This window comes from Dermacentor silvarum, chromosome 2 (assembly GCF_013339745.2).
Source record: "Dermacentor silvarum isolate Dsil-2018 chromosome 2, BIME_Dsil_1.4, whole genome shotgun sequence".
In the NCBI taxonomy this organism is placed as follows: Eukaryota; Metazoa; Arthropoda; class Arachnida; order Ixodida; family Ixodidae; genus Dermacentor; species Dermacentor silvarum.
The window spans coordinates 28,350,405-28,374,591 of record NC_051155.1 but is presented as its reverse complement, the minus strand read 5'-3'; the positions used below and the strand labels follow the sequence as shown (position 1 = coordinate 28,374,591).

Genomic DNA, 24,187 nt, shown 5'->3' with positions numbered 1-24,187 from the left:
CAGTTCCTTTTATTTTGCCTGATGGTGCCAATGCAAGTTGCAAATGACACAAAAGGTACTTCTTCAAACAAGTAAATAGTTACATGTTACAATCAAGAGCATCACACAGACGTGCCAACCTTAAATCATAGGAAATACTACTATCGAAGCCAAAAAAATACTAATATTTGGTGAATGATACTAAAATTTGTTTTCCATGCAAGATGTAAACTGTTTATAATAAAAATTTGCTGAGTCTGTTCTGTGCAGGCACATTGAAAAGGCATGCTGCTTTATATTTGCAGCAAAAATGATCTGCGTGATTCGGTGGCACCGAGCCATGAAATGCCCATCTGTGAAATTTGGTCCATCATGCAAATACACAGTTTAAGGAGGAGGACAACAATGGTCACGACAGCGATTACAAGTAAAGGTGAACCTCGTTCTAATAACAACACATCCAACACAAAAATACTTTCGTTATACCCAATATTCGTTATAAGAAACTCGTGGTCAGATCTATGCGATAGAAGTGCAAGTGTGATGCCTACGACGGCTCAACAAAGAATGTGCCGTTGATCTTATTGTTGGTAGCTTGTAGTGATGCTGAACAACTACAGCAGCACAATACGGAACTATGTAACTGTTTATTGGGTGAACCTGTGCCCAGCAAAACAAGTAACACTCAGAACAATGATAGCGTAAACTATGACCCTTTCAAATCTGTCTTTCCTCTGAACTGGGATGGCATTGAGACCTACACAACAGTGCAGTCCACATATAACGATATAGGAAAAAAAAAAAAAAAGAAACCTAATCCTTTCACCGATAATCAGTATATTTGGACTGCCGTAAAAAGAAAACAGCTGCAGACCATACCTTTGTAGCTCCGAACCCAAATTTGCCACTTGCGCTAAAGAATAGACATAAAAAGTAGGTTAGGGAAACTAAAACTTTTATTTATACCTGTAAACAGCATGTCAAGTTTGTGGGGTCTGACACGGGCTCTTGGGACAAAGGAACGACAACACAGTAGTGCAAACAATCAAAAGGGCATTTATTGCACCTTTCATACACTAATGCATGCTAGCCGAATTACTACCCGTAGAACATTCCCATGGGCTTGCAACAAATCAAGGAAGTCCGACTAACCGCAACCGGATAATCGAGCGAGCGAATATGTTTGCCCCATGCTTTGACACCATCGCCTAGTCGTTCACGTGTACAGTCACGCGAACAATGGCAAGTTCGAACGATCTGTGTTCGGCCGTACCGGTGTCCTGCTCCTAGCCTTGCGAGACGGTATCGCGAAGAAAGCTGGCGCAGGCGCGAAGTGTCCGTGCGTGCTGCTTGCTGACCCCAACGCCAAAGAGGAAGCTTCGCCTCCTTCCTTTTGCGCCCAAGTAACCCCGCCGCTAGGTGGCGTTAGCAGCGCAACACTAGCATCTCTCGTAATACGCTGCCGCCGTAAAGCCACGTGGTGAAGCCAGATTACAGGACACGGGAGCCATGCGGGGAAAACAACATCAGGGGACGCGTGAGGGTCACACATCCAACAAGCTTGACTTGCTTTCGCAGCACTTTCAGGTTTACAATCGTGTTGTGCATTGCATCCAGCTGCTGCACAAACACTGGTGCCTATTCCTTGGCGTGCACAAAATCAATGAGAGACTAGATAGATGACAGTGCACTTTGTGTGAACATTGTGGTCGAGGTCAAAAATGGGCCATTGTCGATCTCGTCGCCACTGTCGCTGCTGTCATTGCCTGTCTGTCAATAGAACAATCGCCTTGTCGGAGATCTCTTCACAGAACACCAAGAAACTTCTGGGTGCAGATAGTGCTGCGCCCAGAAGTAGTAGTAAACTATCGTGGGGAGTTTCAACCCGGCGCACAAAGCCTGCCTTTCTGAAATAGCTATTTATGGTGGAGAAGGGTACCAACCCTTGTTTCGTTGATCGGCATGGCCACTGGTTCCAGCCATCATGATCGCAGTGCCCCCGATTATGAGAATTGTCGATATAGTCTACTGCACGAGCTCATACTGCAAAATTTGCAGCTTCGTCTTACGTAACACAGCTTTTTGCCTTGTTGGCAGCATCTTCTACAAACTGATCTATCAGCTGCTTTGGGTCTGCTTCCACGGCGCATTTCTGCGCGTGCTGAGGGACATTGTAGAAAGGGCGGGTGCCATCGCGCTGCTTCACTTTTCACTTTGTGCTTTTTTCTCTCTCTCCGACATGTATGGAGCACAATCGTGGGTGACTCGCGACGCGCACGCGAAACAGCTGGTGCCATCTTGTCGCACTGCACCAACTCGCGATGCTCTGCGTGGCTTTCACAATCGCTGCATGGAAGGGACTGGTCACTCGAGGCATTTTGTGTGTATTCGCGGGCTTCTCAGAAAAACACTTTTATGTAGCATGTATTGAGCAATAGAAAGCTGTATCGGGAGTTTTTCATGTTGCTCTACAATTTTCTCACTTACACTTTTTACCTAATTATAATATTTGAGAAGTCGACTAATTGAATATGATTATGTAATTATGCGGAATGTAAAAAAAATTATCTCAGTATCGCCAAGCGACAGCAAACAACATTACCCTGGTTCTGTCCAGCTATGTGGCATTTGCATATTTTTAAATCTTGGTGCATGATAGTTGGGACACCCTGTATATGCTTTTTTTTTTCTCATAGCCCTATTGCATAAGTTGATACACTTTCTAAGTCTGCTCATCGTTATAACCAATATATTGTAATATGAGGTATCATTACATGTCGATTGCGCTCTACTTGCGGCGGTGCAAATTTCGGTATCCGTGTCTTGGTTGAAGCGTGCAAGTATCAGTGGTGACTGCAGGCTTCGTTTAAGGTATTGGAATGCTTTGACTTGCAGTATTTCCCACTTAAACTGGACATGTGATTTCGTGAGATGAGTCAATGGCTCGGCGTTACGAGAAAAGTCCTCGACAGAGCGCCTATATTAGGCACAGAGGCCAAGGAATCTGTGCACTGTTCTCTTGTTGATGGGCTGCAGAAATTTTGCTATGGCAGCTATCTTTTGCGGGTCAGGATGAACTCCGAACTTGCTGATGACGTGGCCCAGGAAAATCAGCTCTTTGTACGTGAAGCAGCACTTTTCTGGCTTCAGGGCGAGTCCGGATGACTTGATCGCTCATGAAACAGTTGCAAGTTGGCTCAGGTGATTGTTGAAGTTTTCAGAAAACACGTTGTGATAGATAGACACGTCGGCCCCTTTAGTTCTACCAGCGCTGTGTCCATTGTATGCTGGAATGTTGCAGGTGCCGAGCAAAGGCCAAATGGCGTGACCTTGAATTCGAAGAGGCCGACCAAACTAATTAAAGGCAGTCTTTTCGCAGTACCTCTCGCTGACTTTGATTTGCCAGTAGCCAGTTTTGAGATCCACCGCCAAAAACTACTTTGCATTGTAGAGTTGGTCCAGTACACTAGCGGCCTGGTGATGGCGAACAAGGATGCTGTCGAGATCTCCACTGATTGGCGGCGATGTAGTCAGCAATTTCACGAGGTTGTACACTAAGGGATGGACGTGGCGCGTTGACGGTGAACCCTAGTAGTCCCATTTCAGGGTATGGGCACCGGTGGCAGACGTGGCCCACTTCTCCACAGTGGCAGCAGAGCGGGTGGTAGTTGGGGGCATGCCAAACGTCTGTCTTCCTTGAGGCGTTGTGCGGGCTCACAGGCTGATGGGCTGGCGACTGTGGAGGCGGCTAACGATGGAATTGTGGCGTTACTGGCCCCTGGCACGGGCAAGGAGGAGGAGCTGGAACTTGACGGCGGGCGCCGGCAGCATAGGACATTGCTTCAGGCTGGGTTGAGGTGATGTGGGAACTTTTCGAACTTCCAGTGACCGCGGAAGTTTATTGACTATGTCAGCGTTCGAGGCCACCTGAGGCTGCGACCTTTAAAACAACTTCTGCAGCTCTTCACTGTCTCACACAGGTCGTCGGTGCCTAGTATTTGAGCTTCGGCTTAGTTTGTTGTCATTGCCCGGCAGTTGTATTGCCTGGTGCGGATTTCAAGCGTCTCCTTGATTGTTATGGCCTCCGAATCAAGCATGCTGACAGTTCTGGGCAGGTTGCATATCAATCCGGTGAAGAGCTCTTCCTTCACATCTCTACATAAGGTTTCTTCTATTCAGGCATGACAGAGTCAGCGTGACGGAACAGGTGAATCATCTTCTCCATGACGATTGAGATGTTCTTGTTCGGTAGTTGTACTAAGGTTTTCAAAAAAACTTCGGCCCTTTCCTTGCATATGACACTCATGAAGGCCTTCAAAAAGTTATCACGAAATTGGTCCCGAGTCACTAGGGTCTCTCTGTTCTCGAACCAGGTACAAGCAGCATCATCCAAAGAAAAGTAGACATGACACAAATTGTCCATGCCGCTACACTTGCTGAACATCGCGGTCCTCTCGTACGTCTCCAGCCAGCTTTCAGGGTCTTCAATCGATCATCCACGGAAAGTCGGTGGCTCCCTGGGCTGTTTCATAATGATGGCTGCAGACAAAGTTGGGTCGGTCATCGATGTAGCCGACTTGACCACGATTTTTCTCATTGTGCTCCAGGGGCAGGTTTCGTTGCCTACGGCTAGCTCGATGGTCTGGGGCGACGTTGGTGTTCTCGCCAGGGCTTGGGCTTGATGAGGGTCGTCCAATAAATGAATGAAAAAGCACCTCCACCAGATGTCACATAGTAGTGAACTGTTTACTAGAGCAAATCTGTGCCCAGAAATACAAGTAACACTCAGAACAATGATAGCCGAGAGCACACTCCTCGATCCTCGAAATCTGATCTGCAGATCAAGCATGTCGGCTTATATTCATGACTCGTCAAAGGTTCCAGTGTAATCGCTGGTGCTCCCATACCTTCCCGAAAGTACACCACTATTCGCATTGCACATACAGTCTGATTACACAGGGTTCAACGAGAACATACACAACCTATAGAATCAAAGACAACATTCGAGTTAAGTTCCAAATCATGCAGGTGCATCTTGCACTGAGTGATAAGATTAAGTAGTTAGTGAGTGAAATGCAGTCCCGGGAAAAAGGATAAACAAGTACACATGTCAATACATTGCATATGAGCAGCACTAAATAACACCCACATGCACGTGACCATGTGACCAGAGTGATCACACCGGACTGGCATGTCGGCTTGACAACTGTGGGCCAGCCAAGTCAACCTGGAAGCCAAGATGCACACAAGCATCCAGAATGTGCCGTTTTCAAGTTGATCTTGCAAAGCATTTTGACATATTTGCTACTAGAATACATATTCTGAGCTTCAAGAGAAAAAATATTCACTCTGCTGTAACCAATACTGTCTCAGATCTTGCATTTTCAATATTGTAATATTGTTATAGCAGTAGAATACGGTACCCACTGAAGCAAGACATGGCCAATCAAATGTTAAACTTTTCATTTCTTTATTTGATTCATTGCATACACACAATACATAATTTACTTTGCTATATCTAAAAGTTGAAAGTAGAATAAATAAATAAATAAATAAATAAATAAATAAATAAATAAATAAATAAATAAATAAATAAATAAATATGGAGGTTCAACTGTAGGAGGGTGACAAAGGGGACAGAGAACATGACATCACAAGCATGCAGCACAAAGCCTGTGTTGCACATTCTCTCATGCTGCAGCATGATACGAGAGCAAGGAGACATTCTATTTACTGCTGCCAATGACAGACGTCGCTCGCATTACGGGGCAACATGAAAGGGACACTTTCTTTCAGTGTATCATTTCACCCGAAAAGGATGAAGGTACTTGCCCCATCAACTGCAGACGGGTGGAACCCAAGCGCCCGGACTAGCTCAGCAGTGCTGGCCTTGTCAATACCCTGGTTGATGTCGATGGGCAGCTTGAGGATGGCCTCGGGGTTTTCCCTCGCCACTTCCTCAATGTTGACCCCGCCCTGGGATGAGGCCACAATCACTGGGCCCTGCAAAGAACAGCCATACTCACACTCTTTGGATACCAGGCAGAAGATGCTAAATATAAAACAACTTACAAGAGAACTGGGCTTAATTGTAACCACAGGTGACAGAGTGCACAGGACAATGATGGAGTGCTTCTCACTTTTACCATCTGAAGCACAAACGACGCCTCCTTGGGCTGCTCGTCTCATCTGAGTTGGTTAGGGGTCAAGGTGGTTCCCTACGCATCATCCCTCAGCGTGGTGACGGCCATTTGTCAAGCTAGTTCTTCGGGATCTGTTGCCCCAGTGGAAACATGGCAGACATGGCTACTGCATCGAAGCTACTTTCCTGTGCAAACCATGCTTCTTCTCACTCCTTGGGCTGCTCATTTCGTCTGAGTTGGTTAGGGGTCAAGGTGGTTCCCTACGCATCATCCCTCAGCGTGGTGACGGCCATTTGTCAAGCTAGTTCTTTGGGATCTGCTGCCCCAGTGGAAACATGGCAGACATGGCTACCGCATTGAAGCTACTTTCCTGTGCAAACCATGCTTCTTATCACTCCTTGGGCTGCTCGTTTCGTCTGAGTTGGTTAGGGGTCAAGGTGGTTCCCTACGCATCATCCCTCAGCGTGGTGACGGCCATTTGTCAAGCTAGTTCTTCGGGAACTACCACCCCAGTGGAAACATGGCAGACATGGCTACCGCATCGAAGCTACTTTCCTGTGCAAACCATGCTTCTTCTCCCTCCTTGGGCTGCTCGTTTCGTCTGAGTTGGTTAGGGGTCAAGGTGGTTCCCTACGCATCATCCCTCAGCGTGGTGACGGCCATTTGTCAAGCTAGTTCTTCGGGATCTGCTGCCCCAGTGGAAACATGGCAGACATGGCTACCACATCGAAGCTACTTTCCTGTGCAAACCATGCTTCTTCTCCCTCCTTGGGCTGCTCGTTTCGTCTGAGTTGGTTAGGGGTCAAGGTGGTTCCCTACGCATCATCCCTCAGCGTAGTGACGGCCATTTGTCAAGCTAGTTCTTCGGGATCTGCTGCCCCAGTGGAAACATGGCAGACATGGCTACCGCATCGAAGCTACTTTCCTGTGCAAACCATGCTTCTTCTCCCTCCTTGGGCTGCTCGTTTCGTCTGAGTTGGTTAGGGGTCAAGGTGGTTCCCTACGCATCATCCCTCAGCGTGGTGACGGCCATTTGTCAAGCTAGTTCTTCGGGATCTGCTGCCCCAGTGGAAACATGGCAGACATGGCTACTGCATCGAAGCTACTTTCCTGTGCAAACCATGCTTCTTCTCCCTCCTTGGGCTGCTCGTTTCGTCTGAGTTGGTTAGGGGTCAAGGTGGTTCCCTACGCATCATCCCTTAGCGTGGTGACGGCCATTTGTCAAGCTAGTTCTTCGGGATCTGCTGCCCCAGTGGAAACATGGCAGACATGGCTACCGCATCGAAGCTACTTTCCTGTGCAAACCATGCTTCTTCTCCCTCCTTGGGCTGCTCGTTTCATCTGAGTTGGTTAGGGGTCAAGGTGGTTCCCTACGCATCATCCCTCAGCGTGGTGACGGCCATTTGTCAAGCTAGTTCTTCGGGAACTACCACCCCAGTGGAAACATGGCAGACATGGCTACCGCATCGAAGCTACTTTCCTGTGCAAACCATGCTTCTTCTCCCTCCTTGGGCTGCTCGTTTCGTCTGAGTTGGTTAGGGGTCAAGGTGGTTCCCTACGCATCGTCCCTCAGCGTGGTGACGGCCATTTGTCAAGCTAGTTCTTCGGGATCTGCTGCCCCAGTGGAAACATGGCAGACATGGCTACCGCATCGAAGCTACTTTCCTGTGCAAACCATGCTTCTTCTCCCTCCTTGGGCTGCTCGTTTAATCTGAGTTGGTTAGGGGTCAAGGTGGTTCCCTACGCATCATCCCTCAGTGTGGTGACGGCCATTTGTCAAGCTAGTTCTTCGGGATCTGCTGCCCCAGTGGAAACATGGCAGACATGGCTACTGCATCGAAGCTACTTTCCTGTGCAAACCATGCTTCTTCTCCCTCCTTGGGCTGCTCGTTTCGTCTGAGTTGGTTAGGGGTCAAGGTGGTTCCCTACGCATCATCCCTCAGCGTGGTGACGGCCATTTGTCTAGCTAGTTCTTCGGGATCTGCTGCCCCAGTGGAAACATGGCAGACATGGCTACCGCATCGAAGCTACTTTCTTGTGCAAACCATTCTTCTTCTCCCTCCTGGCACCAAGTCACACGTGCAGGCGTACGTCACTGGGACGCGCCCTAATTGGCCTCCCTGTGACCACCACAAGGTGCCCTCTCCCTTGAGCTCTGTTCTGCTGAGCACTTCCTCGCCGCAGCAGTTGCTCACAGGCTCACTACGAGTTGGTTACATGGGACCTTTGCTTCGTTGACTTCTTGCGCTTGGTGGACCGCTACCAGGTTAGCCTAGCACAGAGGGCACACATACTCGATCAATCTTGCAGTGAGCCTTTGCCTGCAAGCCGTGACTGTCGAACTGCAGTCTGTTTGCAGTGTGTTTGCTGGCAGTCTGAGTCTTGAGCCTTCTCTGCATCGTGTTGGCGAGTCGATGAATCCTGCTGTAGTGTCCTTTGTGCGCTGCAGAGTGGAGAAGCATCGTACCCCTTCCTGACCTTCACTTGCAGGGTGAGCCTCGTGAAAATCCATCTCTACACTTGTTAACCCTTTAAGGGGTTAACGTGTACAGCTTGTTATCCCTTTGCGGGTTAACAGCTGTACATTATGGCAGCAACTGAACGCCTGAGAGAAAAAAATAAATAAAAAAAGCCTATTTGAAACACAGCGCTGCCTAGTCTTGCTTTAGAGGTTGTGCAACCTTCCGTGACTTCTAGACAAAGTTTTTACTGTGCTGCCGTCCCTCGGCAAAACCGATTTTTCACTTCGCTCTACGGCACTTGCCACCGCTGTAGTTCAGGAGTATTCTCGCTTCACCTAGTATATCGGCATTCTCGCTCATTTGGGTTTTGGGTGTCTAGGAAAACTGACTTCTACCTCGTTTCTTATCCCCAAAGCATTACCAGAAAATGCTCGCCTGCATGGCCCTCCCATAGGCAAGCGCTTACTTTGTTTACAGGCAGGTGCTCGCAAACAGGAGGTACTGCCACGTGTGCGTCTCCTTTTTGCGAGAGCTGATAGAATCTTGTCTAGCAATCTATCAATTTATTACTGCAAGTTTCTCTGACAGGTGCACAGCACTGAGTTACTTGCGCTACAACCGCGCATCACTGGGGCCAAGTTATTTAACGATCCACTTCATTTCCCATTCTTCAGGCTTTCATCATTGGTTCAGGTGTGGCCGGGACACCGCCGTCGTCCTTGCTGGGATCGCGCCCTCATTGCAACACAGTACGGCACGTTTGGAAACACTAGCTGTGTCAAACCAATTTAAAACACAAAAATAAGTAGTGCATTTTATTATATTTGTGAAAACTAAATTTTGCTATTTTATCCATGTATTCCACAATAAACCATGCATAGGACTGGACATACTTAAAAAAAATTTCATTGATTTATTGTCACCGAAAAATTATTTCCCTGTTGTTGTTTTTTTCGAAATAGGTTACTCTAAAGAATCTAAATCTGCAATAAAAAAGGTGACCCTGATGGGACGCTCATTCAGAAAAAGATGTGACCCTCAAAGGGTTACAGCCATCATCACTGTTGCTAAAATCTCTTGGTGTGCGTTGACCTCTATGAATCTTATGTACTGTTGTGGCCTCGCAAATTAAGGCAACTGCGTTTCAAAATGCACGACGCACTTCTATTGTTTCTGCAGAGTTGCCACTTGACAAAACAACTCTAGTTCTTTTTTTTTTTGTGAATGCTACATCTATAATCCTGTAATATACACACATCCACTGTGAGCTCTTCTTATGTGCCATCTATTTCCCCTATTTCTGTTCCTCTCATCTCCCTAGGGATAGATAATCCTTCTTAGTCCTTTATTCATTAATCTATGAGACTCCCGCTGTACTTACTTGCTAATAGTGACTTCCACGTTTCCTACTGATCACCTAGATTGATATCCTATAATTTCCAAGTCGCCCGGCTCTCGATACATGCACCAGTTATTCCCGTCGCATTTTCCCACAGATTGAGGCACCGCCAAGGCCTTACGCAGTGTCTACACAATACTAAAGCCCGTGAGACAAGCCCATGCATTACTACTTAGGCCTCAATTCACTTTGTGCACACCCCACACAAACCAACAAACATCATCAATGTGAAGGCCCATAAAGTGCATTTGCAACTCTTTGAAAACGCATAACTTCAGATGAACTGCAGTGCCATCCTCCGTGCTTTTATGAGTGCCTATGTGTTCCACTGGCTATGTTCTGATAAACATATGCAAACCAGCCCAGCTCATGTTGCACAAAAGAGCACAGGCCTGCCTTCTGGCATTCAATAATATGTTCATAATATTCAACTGCAGCATGATGTGGCAGCTACGAGGACGGTAAAGGATATTACGATAATTTTTTTTTTAATTTGCTCCGAACACACACCTTTCGTGGGATGCATAGATATACTTTATCAAACGATGATTTAACTTTAGAGACAGCACACAAGCAGCAGCAAATTCAGGGCAACAGTGATTTTTGCAGCAATTTGCTGTTACTGATTTTGCCTGCTGTAGGAAGTTCTCTGAATAGACTTGCTCCAAGCAAGTATCCCGCTAGTGTCCTTTCACCACCAGAAGATTGCCAAGAATAGCTTCGTAGACCGACAAGCAAAACATTTTTCACGAGCGGAATTTTCCATAAAGTTTGATGCAATATTCACAAAATTGTAGAACGAGCCAAAATTCGTTAACTTTATGTAACCACACATCCGTGAAACTTCCTACTCCTGCGTGGTTTATCTAGAATTAGTTATACAAATGTGAGCACTTTCACTGGGCATAGTACTTGTCGCTCGTCCATAATTATCCACCCATAAATCTTAGACTTGAAGTAAGTCTCTGCAATTTCACACACTTTAATGTTAATTTAAAAGTGAATAACAATGCTTTTGTAAGTGCTGAGCATCGACAACTCACCTTTGAAGCAATAGACCTCGGCTGGCAGATTTGCAGAGTTGATATGATTGCAATAAGCTTCCAGTTTGTTGGAATGTAGATATCATTTCTGAAGTTATTGGGACTGAACTCCAGCTCACATTTGCTGCCAAGGCAACTCTGCATGTTTCTCCCAAATTCTATCACTAGTAGACAAAGTAGTGAACACTGTCCAAAGATGATGTAATTTATCAACATGTCCAACAGGAACAAAACAAAAATATTGTTGTTGTTCACACTGTTGATTAAAATTCCACCAACAAGCCTAAATTAAAAATTAAATTATGGGGTTTTACGTGCCAAAACCACGATCTGATTATGAGGCACGCCGTAGTGGGGGACTCCGGAAATGTGGACCACCTGGGGTTCTATAACGTGCACCTAAATCTCAGTACACGGTCCACCAACAAGCCTCCTCACACGTTCAGGTGCACACTTGTACATGCCTTGAGCCGTCCACACTTAGTAGACTACATAAACAAAAGAAAATGCCTTAACAATGAATTTGTGTGCAAAGCTTAAAGCATGCCCTCGCACTCAAATTACTAAGCAGGGAACTTACATTGTATTCTCGCTCCATCATGAGGGCGAAATAGTACTCGCGGCGGTTGTACAGGCGCTCAGTGACCATCACTTTGTTCACATGGATGCCCTTTTCGCCTGTCTGTTTGGTGCGTAGGGTGTGGCCAATCATTTGACTGGCAAAACTCTTTGCTTCACTAGGCCTGCAAAGAAAAGGCACATCCATTCATGCAGCATCTGCAATGAGCTGAGGTGTGTGTTTCTATAGCTATACAGACAGACCACGCCATTTCCTTCAACAATTTTTTTTTATTTAGAAGAGAAACCTTCTTGACTAGGTATCGATTGATTGATTTATGGAGTCTAATGCCCCAAAGCAACACTGAGATTAATCTCTCATAACACTGAGGTTATGAGACATTAATTTCCATGGCTCCAGATTACTTTTGCCCACCTGGGTTTCTTTTAATGTGAGCCTAAATCCAATACATGAACGTTTTTGCATTTCGCCCCGTTTGAAATACCACTGCGGCTGCAGCAGGGAATCGAACCAGCGACCTTGTGCTCAACAGTCACTAAGCCACAAAGGCTGGTAGGCAGGTATAGCTTGCGAAGGCTACCTGAGCAGCAAGTTTGTCGTGCCTGTCTAGCCCATGCCTTCAGCACGTCTAAATGTGATCGCCCACATGAAAGAAAAGTGTAGTTTCTAGTGAGAAAGTGAGCTATGTGCTTCACGTTTTCATGCTCAGGTCACTGTATTACGGTCTCCAACACTGCAACATTAGCCTGACCTGGATTTGGTAGGCACAAAGTAGTCAGTGAGTCAGCTCTATCTTCAGTTGGTTCGACCTTCATATTCAAACACCTCTGACAAAACAATGTTGTCTGCTATCTGGGAAAACAATTATACTCGCTCAATTGCCAAGCACATAAACATCTTTAAATGCATATGCCATTTGAGGCCCCACTGGATAATTAAGTTACCATCCTGCGCCTATGGTGTCCTGTCCTCTTTGCCCATGTTTATTTGCGCTACAATGGCTTCAATCGACAGTATCTTTGGCCTAAGTCGGACACTATCAACCAACATGCCAGCCTGCCATTGACACCATTTCAATGGGAAAGTAAACTTACAAAAGCGATACGAAGAGCTTGAAGCATGTGTCCAACTCAGCAGCTGCTTAGCTACAAGAAACTGCACCTATAAAGAAGGACATTTTACTATTTTTCAGTGTATGTGTATGAATAAGATTCGTTTCCCCCTCCTTGAATTTCGGCCTTCAGCATTCTTGAAATCCTTGAATTGTCCTTGAATTTTGGGTCAAATGTTCTGTATGAACCTTGAATTCCACAGTCCCACTAACAGTATTGTTCAAGAACATACTAACAAAAGCTGTCACCAGCAAATGCCAAGTGCTTAAGCTACATTGGCTTATAGGCACTGACTATCTGCGATTTTGGTGAAGCAGCACACTTGGAATAAAAAGACGTTCACACAAACACGAATTCAGCACCTGTGCCCTTATCATTCATGTTTGTGCAAACGTCTTTTTTTCTAAGCGTGCTGCTTCACCTACATTGGTTGTCCCCTTGTTATGCGCCCCTTTTAATGAAATGGCACATTGACAGCCATATGCTCCCATGGGCGGAACATGCCATGTTTGAATACAAGGTGAGCATTTTATTTTTCTAAAATCCTCAGCCTCAAATTAAATTTCTGGCTTATAGTACGCAATGTTTATGGGTTCAAAATGCAGCAGCAGTGTCATATTTTCAGCAATGTAGTTTTTACATGACAATGCAAACAGTAGCAACTGATTCAATTTCATATTGCAAGGCAGTATCTGTTAGAGTTAAACAGTATTGACTCCTTTGTGAATTTGGTATCTGTGTTATGATGCATTCAGCAAGACCATGCATCAATGTCTGTATTTCCGATACAACAATGAAGGTATCGGATACAAGTAACAACATATCCCAAAATCCATGAAGATGTCCAGAGTGACTGAAGGCAAGCAAATGATGGCAACCAAAGCTTTTTTTTTTTTTTTTTTTTCAAGAGACAGCAATTTTTGTTAGCCTATATTTCTAATAGCCAAACACAATCGATAACATGAACAATGCACTTTCCAACTTACAACAAATTGTGAGTGCCACCTCGCTGTGATTTTCTTGCGACAACACGATGTGGTGTGGCTTATGCATGTTGAGAACAAGAAGCAAGTAAACCAAAACTAAAGCAATAATCATTGTAGGCTGTGTCCAAAGTTGATGGCAATTGGGCCAACACTTTTTAATGGATGGAGATGGCTACTGTGTCCTTGTGAAGGTGAAACAACGAAAATCTTACACAGGGTAAAAGAATGGCACAGAAACAAGAGTCAAGAGTTCACACGCAGAAATGCGGGACGGATGGATGGCTTACAGTGATACACCACAACACAGAATGTACAGTCTTTGTCCAAAGTTTACGGGCAACTCCATGCCTTCACCATATCTGTTGTTCGACTGAGTGCTGTGGTTCCTGTGGCACTCCTGACACTCCAGACCTCTTGGCAGTGAATATGTGATTTTTTTTTAACAGCGAAGCTGTTCAAGCCAGCCGTAAAGCGTGCGCATTTCACGAAAAGCTAGCCTGCAGGCTGCTGCCTGCCACTGCGCTGCCTAGCAACCACCTCGCGGAGCGTCGCGCGCTATACTTGGGGGAGAGAAAGAGAAAATGAAAGCAAGAGAGAAAGAAACAAATTGTTGCAGCACCAATGAGGCAACGCGCAGAGGTGCTGCTGACGCCAACCGCGCTTCTCCGTTTCCCTGCATTAGCGCTGAATGCTCGCAATGTCCGTCACTGCAGCAGGGACCTCTGGCAGCGGCTCTGCCAAGCTCCCACCAGCCGCGCGCTACTGCGCATGCGCCGTGACATCATCCCGGTGTTTCATCTGCTGCGCGCCGCCTGTACGCTATGGACATCTTTCGCCCCACTTCCCCTACGTGTGCTCGGACTGCAAGTGCTTCGCGAGGCGTTTCCCGATGCCACGGACCATGAGGAAATGCTTATATACTTCATATAACTTAGCATCACTTGGTATTACTTCATATAACTTTACAGCACTTCCTATAGCCATGACCAGCTAGGAACTGATCAGCTCCGCTGCGTCTTTAGCCTTGTGCCACTAGTGCAAGCTACCCCAATTTTTGTCTCCATTTCCTGAGTGTTGAAACTTTTGGCATAACACAGGAACTCTTAACCCTTTCAGATGCTATTTACACAATTGTGTACATTGTGAATTTGCACCTTTTCCCCACAACACATTACTGTTACAATTTGGTGGTTTCAGCTCAATTATCAGCACTTTGTCTCACAATTGTAGAGTTTATTGTGCCATATGTGAATGTGGATAAAATTAATGTGCAAAATATCCATCAGAGAAGCACAGTGGTTTGGTGTCGCGAGATAAGCATGTCCCGCCCCCCCCCCCTCGCCCACCCCACATATAGGTGGCCAAATCCACGCCCCAGTGGTGGAACCCTCTGGATATAAACAGATGCAAATCTTAAAGACTATGCTTTTGCTGGCTGCATGCAGTGGAAGCAACTGCAGGAGCTGAAAACACGTCATAGATGTTGGGATTGGGACAATACCAATTCTCTAGAGCTTTAAAAAGATTACTTGCCGGTATAATGATCATGAGAGGGCCTCAATTATAACACCTGCATGCAGCATGTGTCCTCTCAATGTGAAAATTAGCATTGAAATATTCTGGGGTTTACGTGCCAAAATTACGATATAATTATGAGGCACGCTGTAGTGGGGGACTCCGGATTAGTTATGACTACGTGTATATCAAGCAGCAGGTGAGGTACTCACGAAAAGGCCATTTTGACACCACCCTTGAGCCCACTGTCAAAAGTGCCCTTGCCACGACCACCGGCTAGGACAAGTGCCTTGACCACGACATCAGATGTACCTGAAAATCAAGTACCAGGTCACCTGTTATTGACCTTAATTTGACGCAAACATGTTCAATAACTGAAGTTTTGTGTAATCATGAGTGTGGCACAAACAAAGTGGCATGAACCTTTGACTGATTTTATTTCTCGCAAATGTAAGTGTTTCATTTGTGATGAGGAAGGCGAAGTAAAAGCCAAAGCAGCCTGACTGGCCCCACCTCCTTGATCACTTAACAGCAATCAACAAAGCAGCTTAGTCAAACACACATGTACAAACATGTGTGACAAGTAACAGGAGCAAGAAACATAATGAGAACAAAGAATAAAAGTAAGTCACAGTTTTGCCCAAAAGGCAAAGCATCAAGCAACTGTATAAACTTGGACACATTTGATTATTAACTGAACTAACAAGCATGGTGTCAGCGCGCACAAGAAAACATGAATAGATCACACTCGATGACTGCAGACAACCACTGTCAAAATGCTGGCGTGAGCAAGCGCGGCAGCAGCAGCGAGCGAAGGTTCGTGTGGTCTATCGCTTCAACGGAAACTGAGCGGCGAAAGCACAGCACATACAAAGTAGGAGCCGTGTGCAGATCACTTTCAAGATATGATGCGTGCGACCGCCCGCAGCTGTGCAAAGTCCTATCCTGGCGGGAAGTGGATATATTTTTTTCTTCTCATGACTGCTGGCAGAGTAGAAGCTGCACACCCTCCCTCCTGCGCTGCCTTCCCGCTTTACTCCTTCCACGTGCCAGATTGAGTAGCCAGTGCCCATTGCGCCCGGTCGCAAGATGCGCAGTTGGTGCCGCAGCACAATGTCGCCCCCCCTCCCTCCCACGGCCTTTCGTGCGATGGAAGACGTCACGTTTGTTCTCCGTCGTGCGTTCGCTCTACGTGAAAGCGCGCGTCCCTCGCACGCTTTCACTCACACATACAGCAAACCACGGGCGGTGACGATTTTATCACCCTTGGACTTTATACGGAGCCTCACGGCGACGGCAGAAATCTGCTTGGAATGTAATTGCTCTCACAATAATTGTCACAGGCCTGCACGGCACACGCAGCCCAGTCACAGCATAAGCTGGAGGAGCGGGTCCAAAGGAGCTCCATTTTCAGCAGCATGCATTAGAGGGTTTTTGCAGTGAAGTCCCTTTGCGTCATTTTCAAAAGAATTAAATTAATTGTCCGCCCGGCGTCAATGGCGAGCTGCGGCTTGTGCTGCTCTCCGCACAGAGGCCTGCTGAGCCTGACGTTGCCTGGTTGTAGCCGAGCGCATAGCTATACGATTCACTTCTTCAGCAGTGATTTGTATCTCACGAGGAGGCACCATAACGTGTACCAAAAAGAAAACACAGGTATCGAGACTATGTAGCGCACATGGGCCGTATTCTGAAACGTTCCACTTCGGCGATATTTCTTTTTCGCTTTCAGGCGTGCAATGATTGGCTGTTTTAGCAAAATTGGATGAGCTGATTGGCTGATCGAGCCCGACGTCATTCAATTTTGCTCAACCAGCCAATCAGCACGCGCCAAAGCGAAAAAGAAATATCGCCGAAGTGGAACGTTTCAGATTACGGCCCCATGTCACATACGACGACGCTGCTGCTGATGATGATTTATTGGCATCCCCCTTGAAATGGGGAGATGACAAATAGTAACCTTAGCCTGATTTAATGAGATATTCTATACATGTTTTTCATTCGAGCATTTAATATACATCTCCTTAACCTTCGTTTTCTTCCTCAAAACTTCTCTATCTACTTTGTACCGCTACCTATGCAACTACTGCATGGTGTACCACCTGGTACATTATTATGCACCTGCAGTGCAAAGTATGCATGTATTGACGCTACGTGCCATGCATCACACATCACGTGACTCTTCGCACGCTAGGACGTGGTGCATAGGGAATGTTTTCGCGGCAGCTAGCAAGTGCTGGGATGGTGCAGTGGTAAAGTGACTCCCCCAGAGTGCCCGGGTTCGATCCTGACGGGAAGTGGGTATTTTTTTTTTCTACTCACTACTGCCGATAGCTGCAATGGACAACGGTGGCGGCAGACACCATCGCCAACCGAAACGTCTACTGCAATGAGCCCATAACAGCTTACGCTGTAAAACAATCAACACTTAGACATCACTGGCATTACTCATAATGAAAAAGTCCTTTGATATAACACAGAGGGAATCTTCAGTTAGCTCGTACTTATTAAGTATATGGGGCAAAAAAATATTCTATGCGCTGGTAGCCATAGTTAGTATGTTTCTTTGGGACAAGTACCAGTATTCACTGTGTTGTGCTAAGCAAATGGGTACATTTTTATGTAATTTTGTGGCGGTCTGAAAGTTAGAACATCATTTATGGACTTCTGCCCTGAAAGTAGATAAGAGCTGGTAGTCATTTTAATTTTAGAACTTTATAGCTGAGGAATAAACTAGCAATGTGAGCATTGTAACCTAAAACAGCAACCGGTTACAATGCTTTTCTGCAACGAAACTAATTTATTAAGTGCCTTTTGTGTACTACTGCCCCATATTAAATGACAGCAACATAGGCGAGAATCGAGGAGACAGTAATATATCAGTAGCTTCTGCCTGAGACATACTGCTGACATTTTCTTAGAACACCTAGAACCCTTACAGAGCTTCTTTCGTAACTCTTGCATGTTATTATCCCAGAGCATGGGCTCATGAAAAAAAGTTTCAAGTGTTTAAGCCACAGGAGAAATCTATATTACCATGTTGTGTACCTGCAAGTTTCTAGAAGGTTTACATAAAGTGAACTTTGATCGAAACACAACTGCTCTTGTTTTAGAGCAGTTAATCTCAAAATTACGTAAGAGAGACCATGAGTATAATTTTCTCAGAGCAATGTTTGTTGCATCTATAATTTCATCAATGTCAGCATCAGCGAAAAACACACTTGTGTTATCTGCATAAATCATGTCAAATACCGACTCATCAGTCCCAACAACCTAATTTCCATAAACATTTCCATAAACGTTAAAATGCAATGGGCCCAAAATACTACCCTGAGGCATACCACATTTTACTGAGGAATTGAAAGTTGCCTAACTACATAAACATTTTGGTAGCAATCGGATAAGTAACTTTAATTGTTGTTGTTGGTGGTGGTGGTGGTTAAACTTTATTTCCAAAGAGGGTCCTGAAGGACACCAATTGTTAAAGATAAATAAAATAAAATAATTAAATCCAATCTAATACCACGAATGCCATATATGACAGTGTTCCTCACAACAAATCATGATTAATTCTATAAAATGCATTTGAATAATCAATAAACAATCTTAATGTAATTTTCCTCATTTCATTTCATTTCCTTAAAGACCCCACGTGGGGGTATTACATAAGGGGTGGCGGGGGTCAGCAAAAACATGAATGACGATGCCAGATGTGTTTATATACAGAAAAAGTGATTTAAATTTTCAGCAAATGATGATGCACAGGTGATGTCGACGATATGTTGGGGAAGGCCAGTCCAATTTTTAGCTGCACGTGGAAAGAAGGAAGCTGAAAAAGTAACAGTTTGGACCCGTGGACGAAAAACTTGAAGGGTGTGGCTGATGCGGTGAGAAATGTACGATGCTGGCATGATGTAAAGTGCACGATTAAGTGATAAGTAATAGAACTTATGGTACAGTAATGTACCACATCAATGTTTTGCAGAATTAATTCTTTCTAGTGCAAAAACATCGCCTGAGTACTAAGACCATGCCTAAACTATATTGTGCTGAAGTAATAACAGAAAGGATGTTGAAAACTTTTAAAGTGACCCTGAACCACCCCTCGGGCTTGGTGAAAAAACATAGTCCACGGATAGCATACACTGCTGTGAACATGTCAGCCAAGTTCTACAGTCATGCGTGGCGCGCGGAACTCGTAAGTGGAGCGCAAAGTCACCTTTTTCTCAAACGCTTTCTTTTCAACAGAAGCCATGTTCGTCCCTCTTTTCTAGATGCTTTATTTCTTCATAAAGCGTCTGGAAAACGCGGCTGCTACTGGCCAATAGCTGGCATCAAACAAGAAGGGTGTCTTGATCTGTTTGGATCAGTGCGCTTCTTCCTACTGTTACTGCGTATATTTATTCAAGAAGTTTAATAAACAAACTGAAGTAAGCAAAAATATGCTTTCGAATTTTGACAATAATTACGTATTTACGGAAGAAGCTGACTATAAGTCTGCTCTGATTCGGCCGCAGCCCCCTTCGTAAACTTTGGCCACCCTGCTTATCGGTGTCGTAGCGGTCAGGTCCGCTAATTTCGACTAGCTTTGAACACTCAACTAGCCTCAAACCACACGAAACTTAAGGTCAGACCACATGCACGTTTGACAGCGCGCGCTCACTCCTGGCCGCTACTGGTCTAGACGCCTTGACAGACTTATTGATAGCGCTTCACAATGCGAAATTGGATGCGACTAATACCTGTCGGTCAAGCTGGTGCAGGACAAAGCTGGTCCGCACCAGTTTAGCACGGTCAAACTAGAGCACTGAGCGGGAGCATGCACTGAAGCCGTGTCGTACACAACACAAACACTATGCATACGTACTACAGTTGCATGTAGATGCGGTTTGCTACGTAGCGTAGATAGCGCGGCTGCCGCAACAAGTCCACTGGATAAGCGCACTGTGGCTCACTGACGACAACTGCGTTTGGCTTATGTTAGACGCATCATAGGCGACAAAATACGAACTAATGGGGTCTACGTTAACATCCAAAATCAAACTTGAACTGTGCGCCACGGTGACTTTCAGTAGGCGGAGCGTTGTGGGCATACCCAGCTCCGCCGTAGCCTTCACAGTGCAAATCATTGAAGAAGTGGAAGCACCGCAAACTCTGATTGCCAATAACTCTGCTTCTGCTGAATGCATTGAAGTACTGTTTGCACCAAATTATTTCCGAAATAGCCTATTCAAGTTCATTTCTCCACTTCGATAAAAAATGGTTCAGGGCCCATTTAAGTCTAGTGAACACATTTTATTTCATGCAGATAGCATTCTTGGCGTTGTCAGACCAGTTTTCTTTTCTAACTATCTATATAACTGTTTTCGAGGGTTGATCCCCAAGATAATGCAGGCTAAATATGTGGGTCAATCCCAAAGGTAGTGGATTGAAAAAAAAAAATGTGGACCTAACCGCCACTCATGGCACTCTTAAATGAAACAAAAAAATCCGCTAAAATATCTTTGAATTCATTTTCACCTCAAGAGAATGTTATTCGCATTCTAGGTTAGTTATCATAGATGGGTTCTGAACAAAATTTTTTCCTGTACGTAGTTTTGATACTAGCCTGTAATTACCTAGCAATTTTATGTCTTCACTTTTGAAAAGTACTACTGCTTCAGTTAATTCCACTGCCCTATGAAATGTACCTGCTGTTAAGAAAAAGGTTATAAATAAATGTCAAGCAATGAACATGTAAGGAATAACAAAGCTAGATTGCTGGTTTCATCTTTAACCAAGTGATATATCTTCACAATGGCTAATTTTGACGCCATTAAAAAAAGTAAAAACTTATTTTTCATCTGTTCGACTTACAGCTGAGTGGCATAGAGCTGGAAACATGTCACATAAGGTTTCTTAGTTACATGTAGTTCGAACTAACATAGAAAAATATTCACTGAATTTCTCGGAAGGTCGATCCTTTACCTCTGAAGGTTTGCTTTTCTATCGAACTCTGCACTACGGACGGAAAATGCTAGGAGTTAGGAGCAAGTTGCTACTGGGTGTTCCACCTTTCTAATACATGCATGCGAGGCTATGGATAAATGCAACACTTTTGATAACAGCAGCACTCGCGATCATGACCGCGGATACATGCACACTTGGAGCATGTCAGGCAAAAGCACCTGTTTGCACAGCACTGCAATCATTGCGCGATAAACAATAAACGACTGGCGTCCGCAAATTAACTGGAGTTTCATTCAAATGGCGGAAGAAGACCAGACCCAATGTGAATGAATGGGCCGTTTCGGTATACCGTCATTCTACGCCGCTCGGACGCCGTGCACTCATACCTAGCCGCTGGGCAATCTCCTCCGCCTCCTCGGGGGTAGCGGCGACGCCGAATTTCGGTACGGTGACGCCGTTTTCCTGGAGAAGCTGCATGCTGACGTTCTCGTGAAGGTTGAGGTTCCTGCGCTGAACCCATCCTCCCAAGGCATCCTGTTTGACCTTGGAGCGGGCAAGGCATTTGTATCACTGACCCGCCCCAAAGGGCATGGCACAATTATTGGCACTATGCCGCGTACACTAGGTGCGACCGGTTAGATTAGGGCGTGCAGCTCACCGGTGCATCGCAACTGATTACACGAACGCTTTCGGCGCCGACGTAATCGACGCAGTCGAAGATGAGAAATAAAGCAAACACGACTGTCAAGCAACGTCTGTAAAGTGGCAACAACAACAGCTCATCGGTAATTAAGCTGGAGTTTCTTTTCTAATGCCAAGCGCGCAGGAAAACTTGGAAGAACCTTTTAGAACAAATCCAGCTGTTTAGCACGACAATCTGGCTTCTAAGGCGGCTGTGGGACACGGAACTTGACCGCTCAGCGAAAATCATCAACGAAAAGGCAGAACGAGATCTGTTATATCGCACTGAAATATTTGAACAGGGCTCTCCCACCTTTAGGTTACGTTGTACAGCAATATTTTCGGCAATCCGCACTGCTCTCCGTAGGAAGGTCGCCATTTTAGCTCAGGATCGCATGCGCCAGTGCAAAAACCCACTTTTCTTTTTGCGGTAGGATGTGGAGCGGGAATCCGAAACTGAAACTGTAGCAGTGTTTTGCATGGAGCACGGCCGCCTGGATCGGCGCGCGCGGCGGGGTTGCTACGGCCGTCCCATTCGACGCGCGCCCCATTGAAAACATGTAATTGAGGAAGTTGCCCCGCGCGCCGTGAGGCGGCGCTGTGCTCCCACCCCTCTGCTGACGGCGTCGCGGCCGTGGAGATGCTTGGAGAGATGCGCATTTGACATCGTGCACGTGGTGAAGATAGGTTGATTGTTGGCCGAAAGTGGACTGACAGTTGCAAGAAACTGCACGAGAATCAAGGCACGTGGTGATAGATTCTTAGGCCGGCTTTACACAGTGAGGGTGTTTCTTTGTAGCATAATCATGCAGCTAACGCTTAGGCAGGATGTTCACGCGACTTCGTGTGGCGCATTGCATGCGCCTTGAGACGTATTCTGGCGAGTGAGTTGCCGCTGTGCCGAAGCGCTTCCCCTGACCACGCTCGTCATTCTTTTCTTGCGCTCGCTTTTCCCTTCAAAAAGAAACATATTTCATCATCGTGGTCACTGTATGGCTACGTTCTCGGGTCGAGCGCTGTGTTCACAGAAGTCTTCATATACAGAAATCATGCTGGTAATAATAATTTTGCAGTACATTTTCTCCAGCCTGATGTACCGGCCGAATTAACTATTCGGGGCCCTTGCATGCGCGTCGCATTTACATTGTGAAGTTCCCACGATACATCAGTGGTTCTGAAGCGGCTTTTCGTTCAAGCCTGGAACTACTACATGTTGCTTGGAAATGTTGCTGCTGAAGGCCCTGTGTAACTAGCATATATGCTTTCATATGCATTTCACATTGTTGTACCGCATTGAATTGAAGCAAGTGATTTGTTTTTATAATCTCGCCTGAAATTCTGCGTGTAATTTACTGTATTTTTCAAAAACATGCCGTACTGCTGCGTGCCGTGCTGCAAGTCGAGCACCAAGAAAAAGCTTGGTCTAAGTTTTCACGCATTTCCAGTGGAGGAAACTGGAGCAGTGGAGCTTTAATTTGTCCTCACTTAGAGAGCTGCCCTCTTTTTGCTTGCCAAGCAAACGAAAAGCATGCATCAGCGATTTCTTCATGAATTGCAAGCAAATTTATAAAGCCCCTACTCTCAAATATTGGCGGAGTCGTTACGGACAGAGCGGCTTACCGCAAAAAACTAATGAGTAAGCCACTGAGCCGAAAAGTTCTCCGCGTTTGAAGGAGTACTGCGAGTGCACAAGAGCTGTGTGTTTGCTATCGTAAATAAATTGTAGGTATTGTGAATGTGTTATGCTGGTAATTTCGCAATGAATACAAACATATGGCATTCAATTATTTACTGATGGCTCAGAAAGTTGCTGAAAAATGTCTGTCCGTGGCTGTCGACTCAGGTAACCAGCTTGATACTTCGTGCAGGAAGACGCGCGATGAGTTCGCTTATTTAACACGCTTATTTCACGCAATAAACAGCGCATTCGCATGTACAGATGCAAGACTGCCGCGACTTCAACTCTCCATTTAAAAGCACCGAGTCACATCGCTTGCTTTCCAAGGCGTATTTTGACAGTCAATTGGTCAAGCTGGGGAAAATGCAATTCATAAACAAAAGTTTGCGGGCTGCGGATTCGCGCAAAAAAAAAAAAAAAAAATCGTGGTTGCCTCGTCAGTCAGCTGGCATTCCTTCAAGCAGATAGAGCTCGAATGCCTTCTCTCGCGTGCAGGCTTTCCATTGCCATGCTGCGCTTGAGGGCGCGGAAATAATTTTCCCGCAAAACTTTGGCTTACGAGTGTACGCGTTTCGGACAGCATCATCCTGACAGAGGCTGGAGTGCGAAGAATAAAAAAAAAAAAAATAGTGTCAAGTGACATCGGTGCTTTTGTATGCCTTT

The 24,187-nt window shown here is 45.6% G+C and overlaps 1 protein-coding gene across 3 annotated transcripts in view; it reads right to left on the bottom strand.

The window, feature by feature from the left end:
- The window catches only part of LOC119441388 (succinate--CoA ligase [ADP-forming] subunit beta, mitochondrial), a 34,852-nt gene extending 12,564 nt beyond the window's left edge, over positions 1-22,288 (bottom strand). For 2 of the 3 annotated variants that reach the window (XM_049661218.1, XM_049661216.1), the window contains exons 1-5: positions 22,160-22,288; positions 21,552-21,708; positions 15,432-15,531; positions 11,607-11,769; positions 5,808-5,982 (exon numbers count right to left, since the gene is read on the bottom strand). In XM_049661218.1, the coding sequence (XP_049517175.1) occupies positions 5,808-5,982; positions 11,607-11,769; positions 15,432-15,531; positions 21,552-21,708; positions 22,160-22,225 (661 nt within the window). In that variant the 5' untranslated portion in view covers positions 22,226-22,288. The remainder of the gene's footprint in view (positions 1-5,807; positions 5,983-11,606; positions 11,770-15,431; positions 15,532-21,551; positions 21,709-22,159) is intronic. The other variant, XM_049661217.1, reaches the window with a different exon arrangement.
- Positions 22,289-24,187: the final 1,899 nt, after the last annotated feature.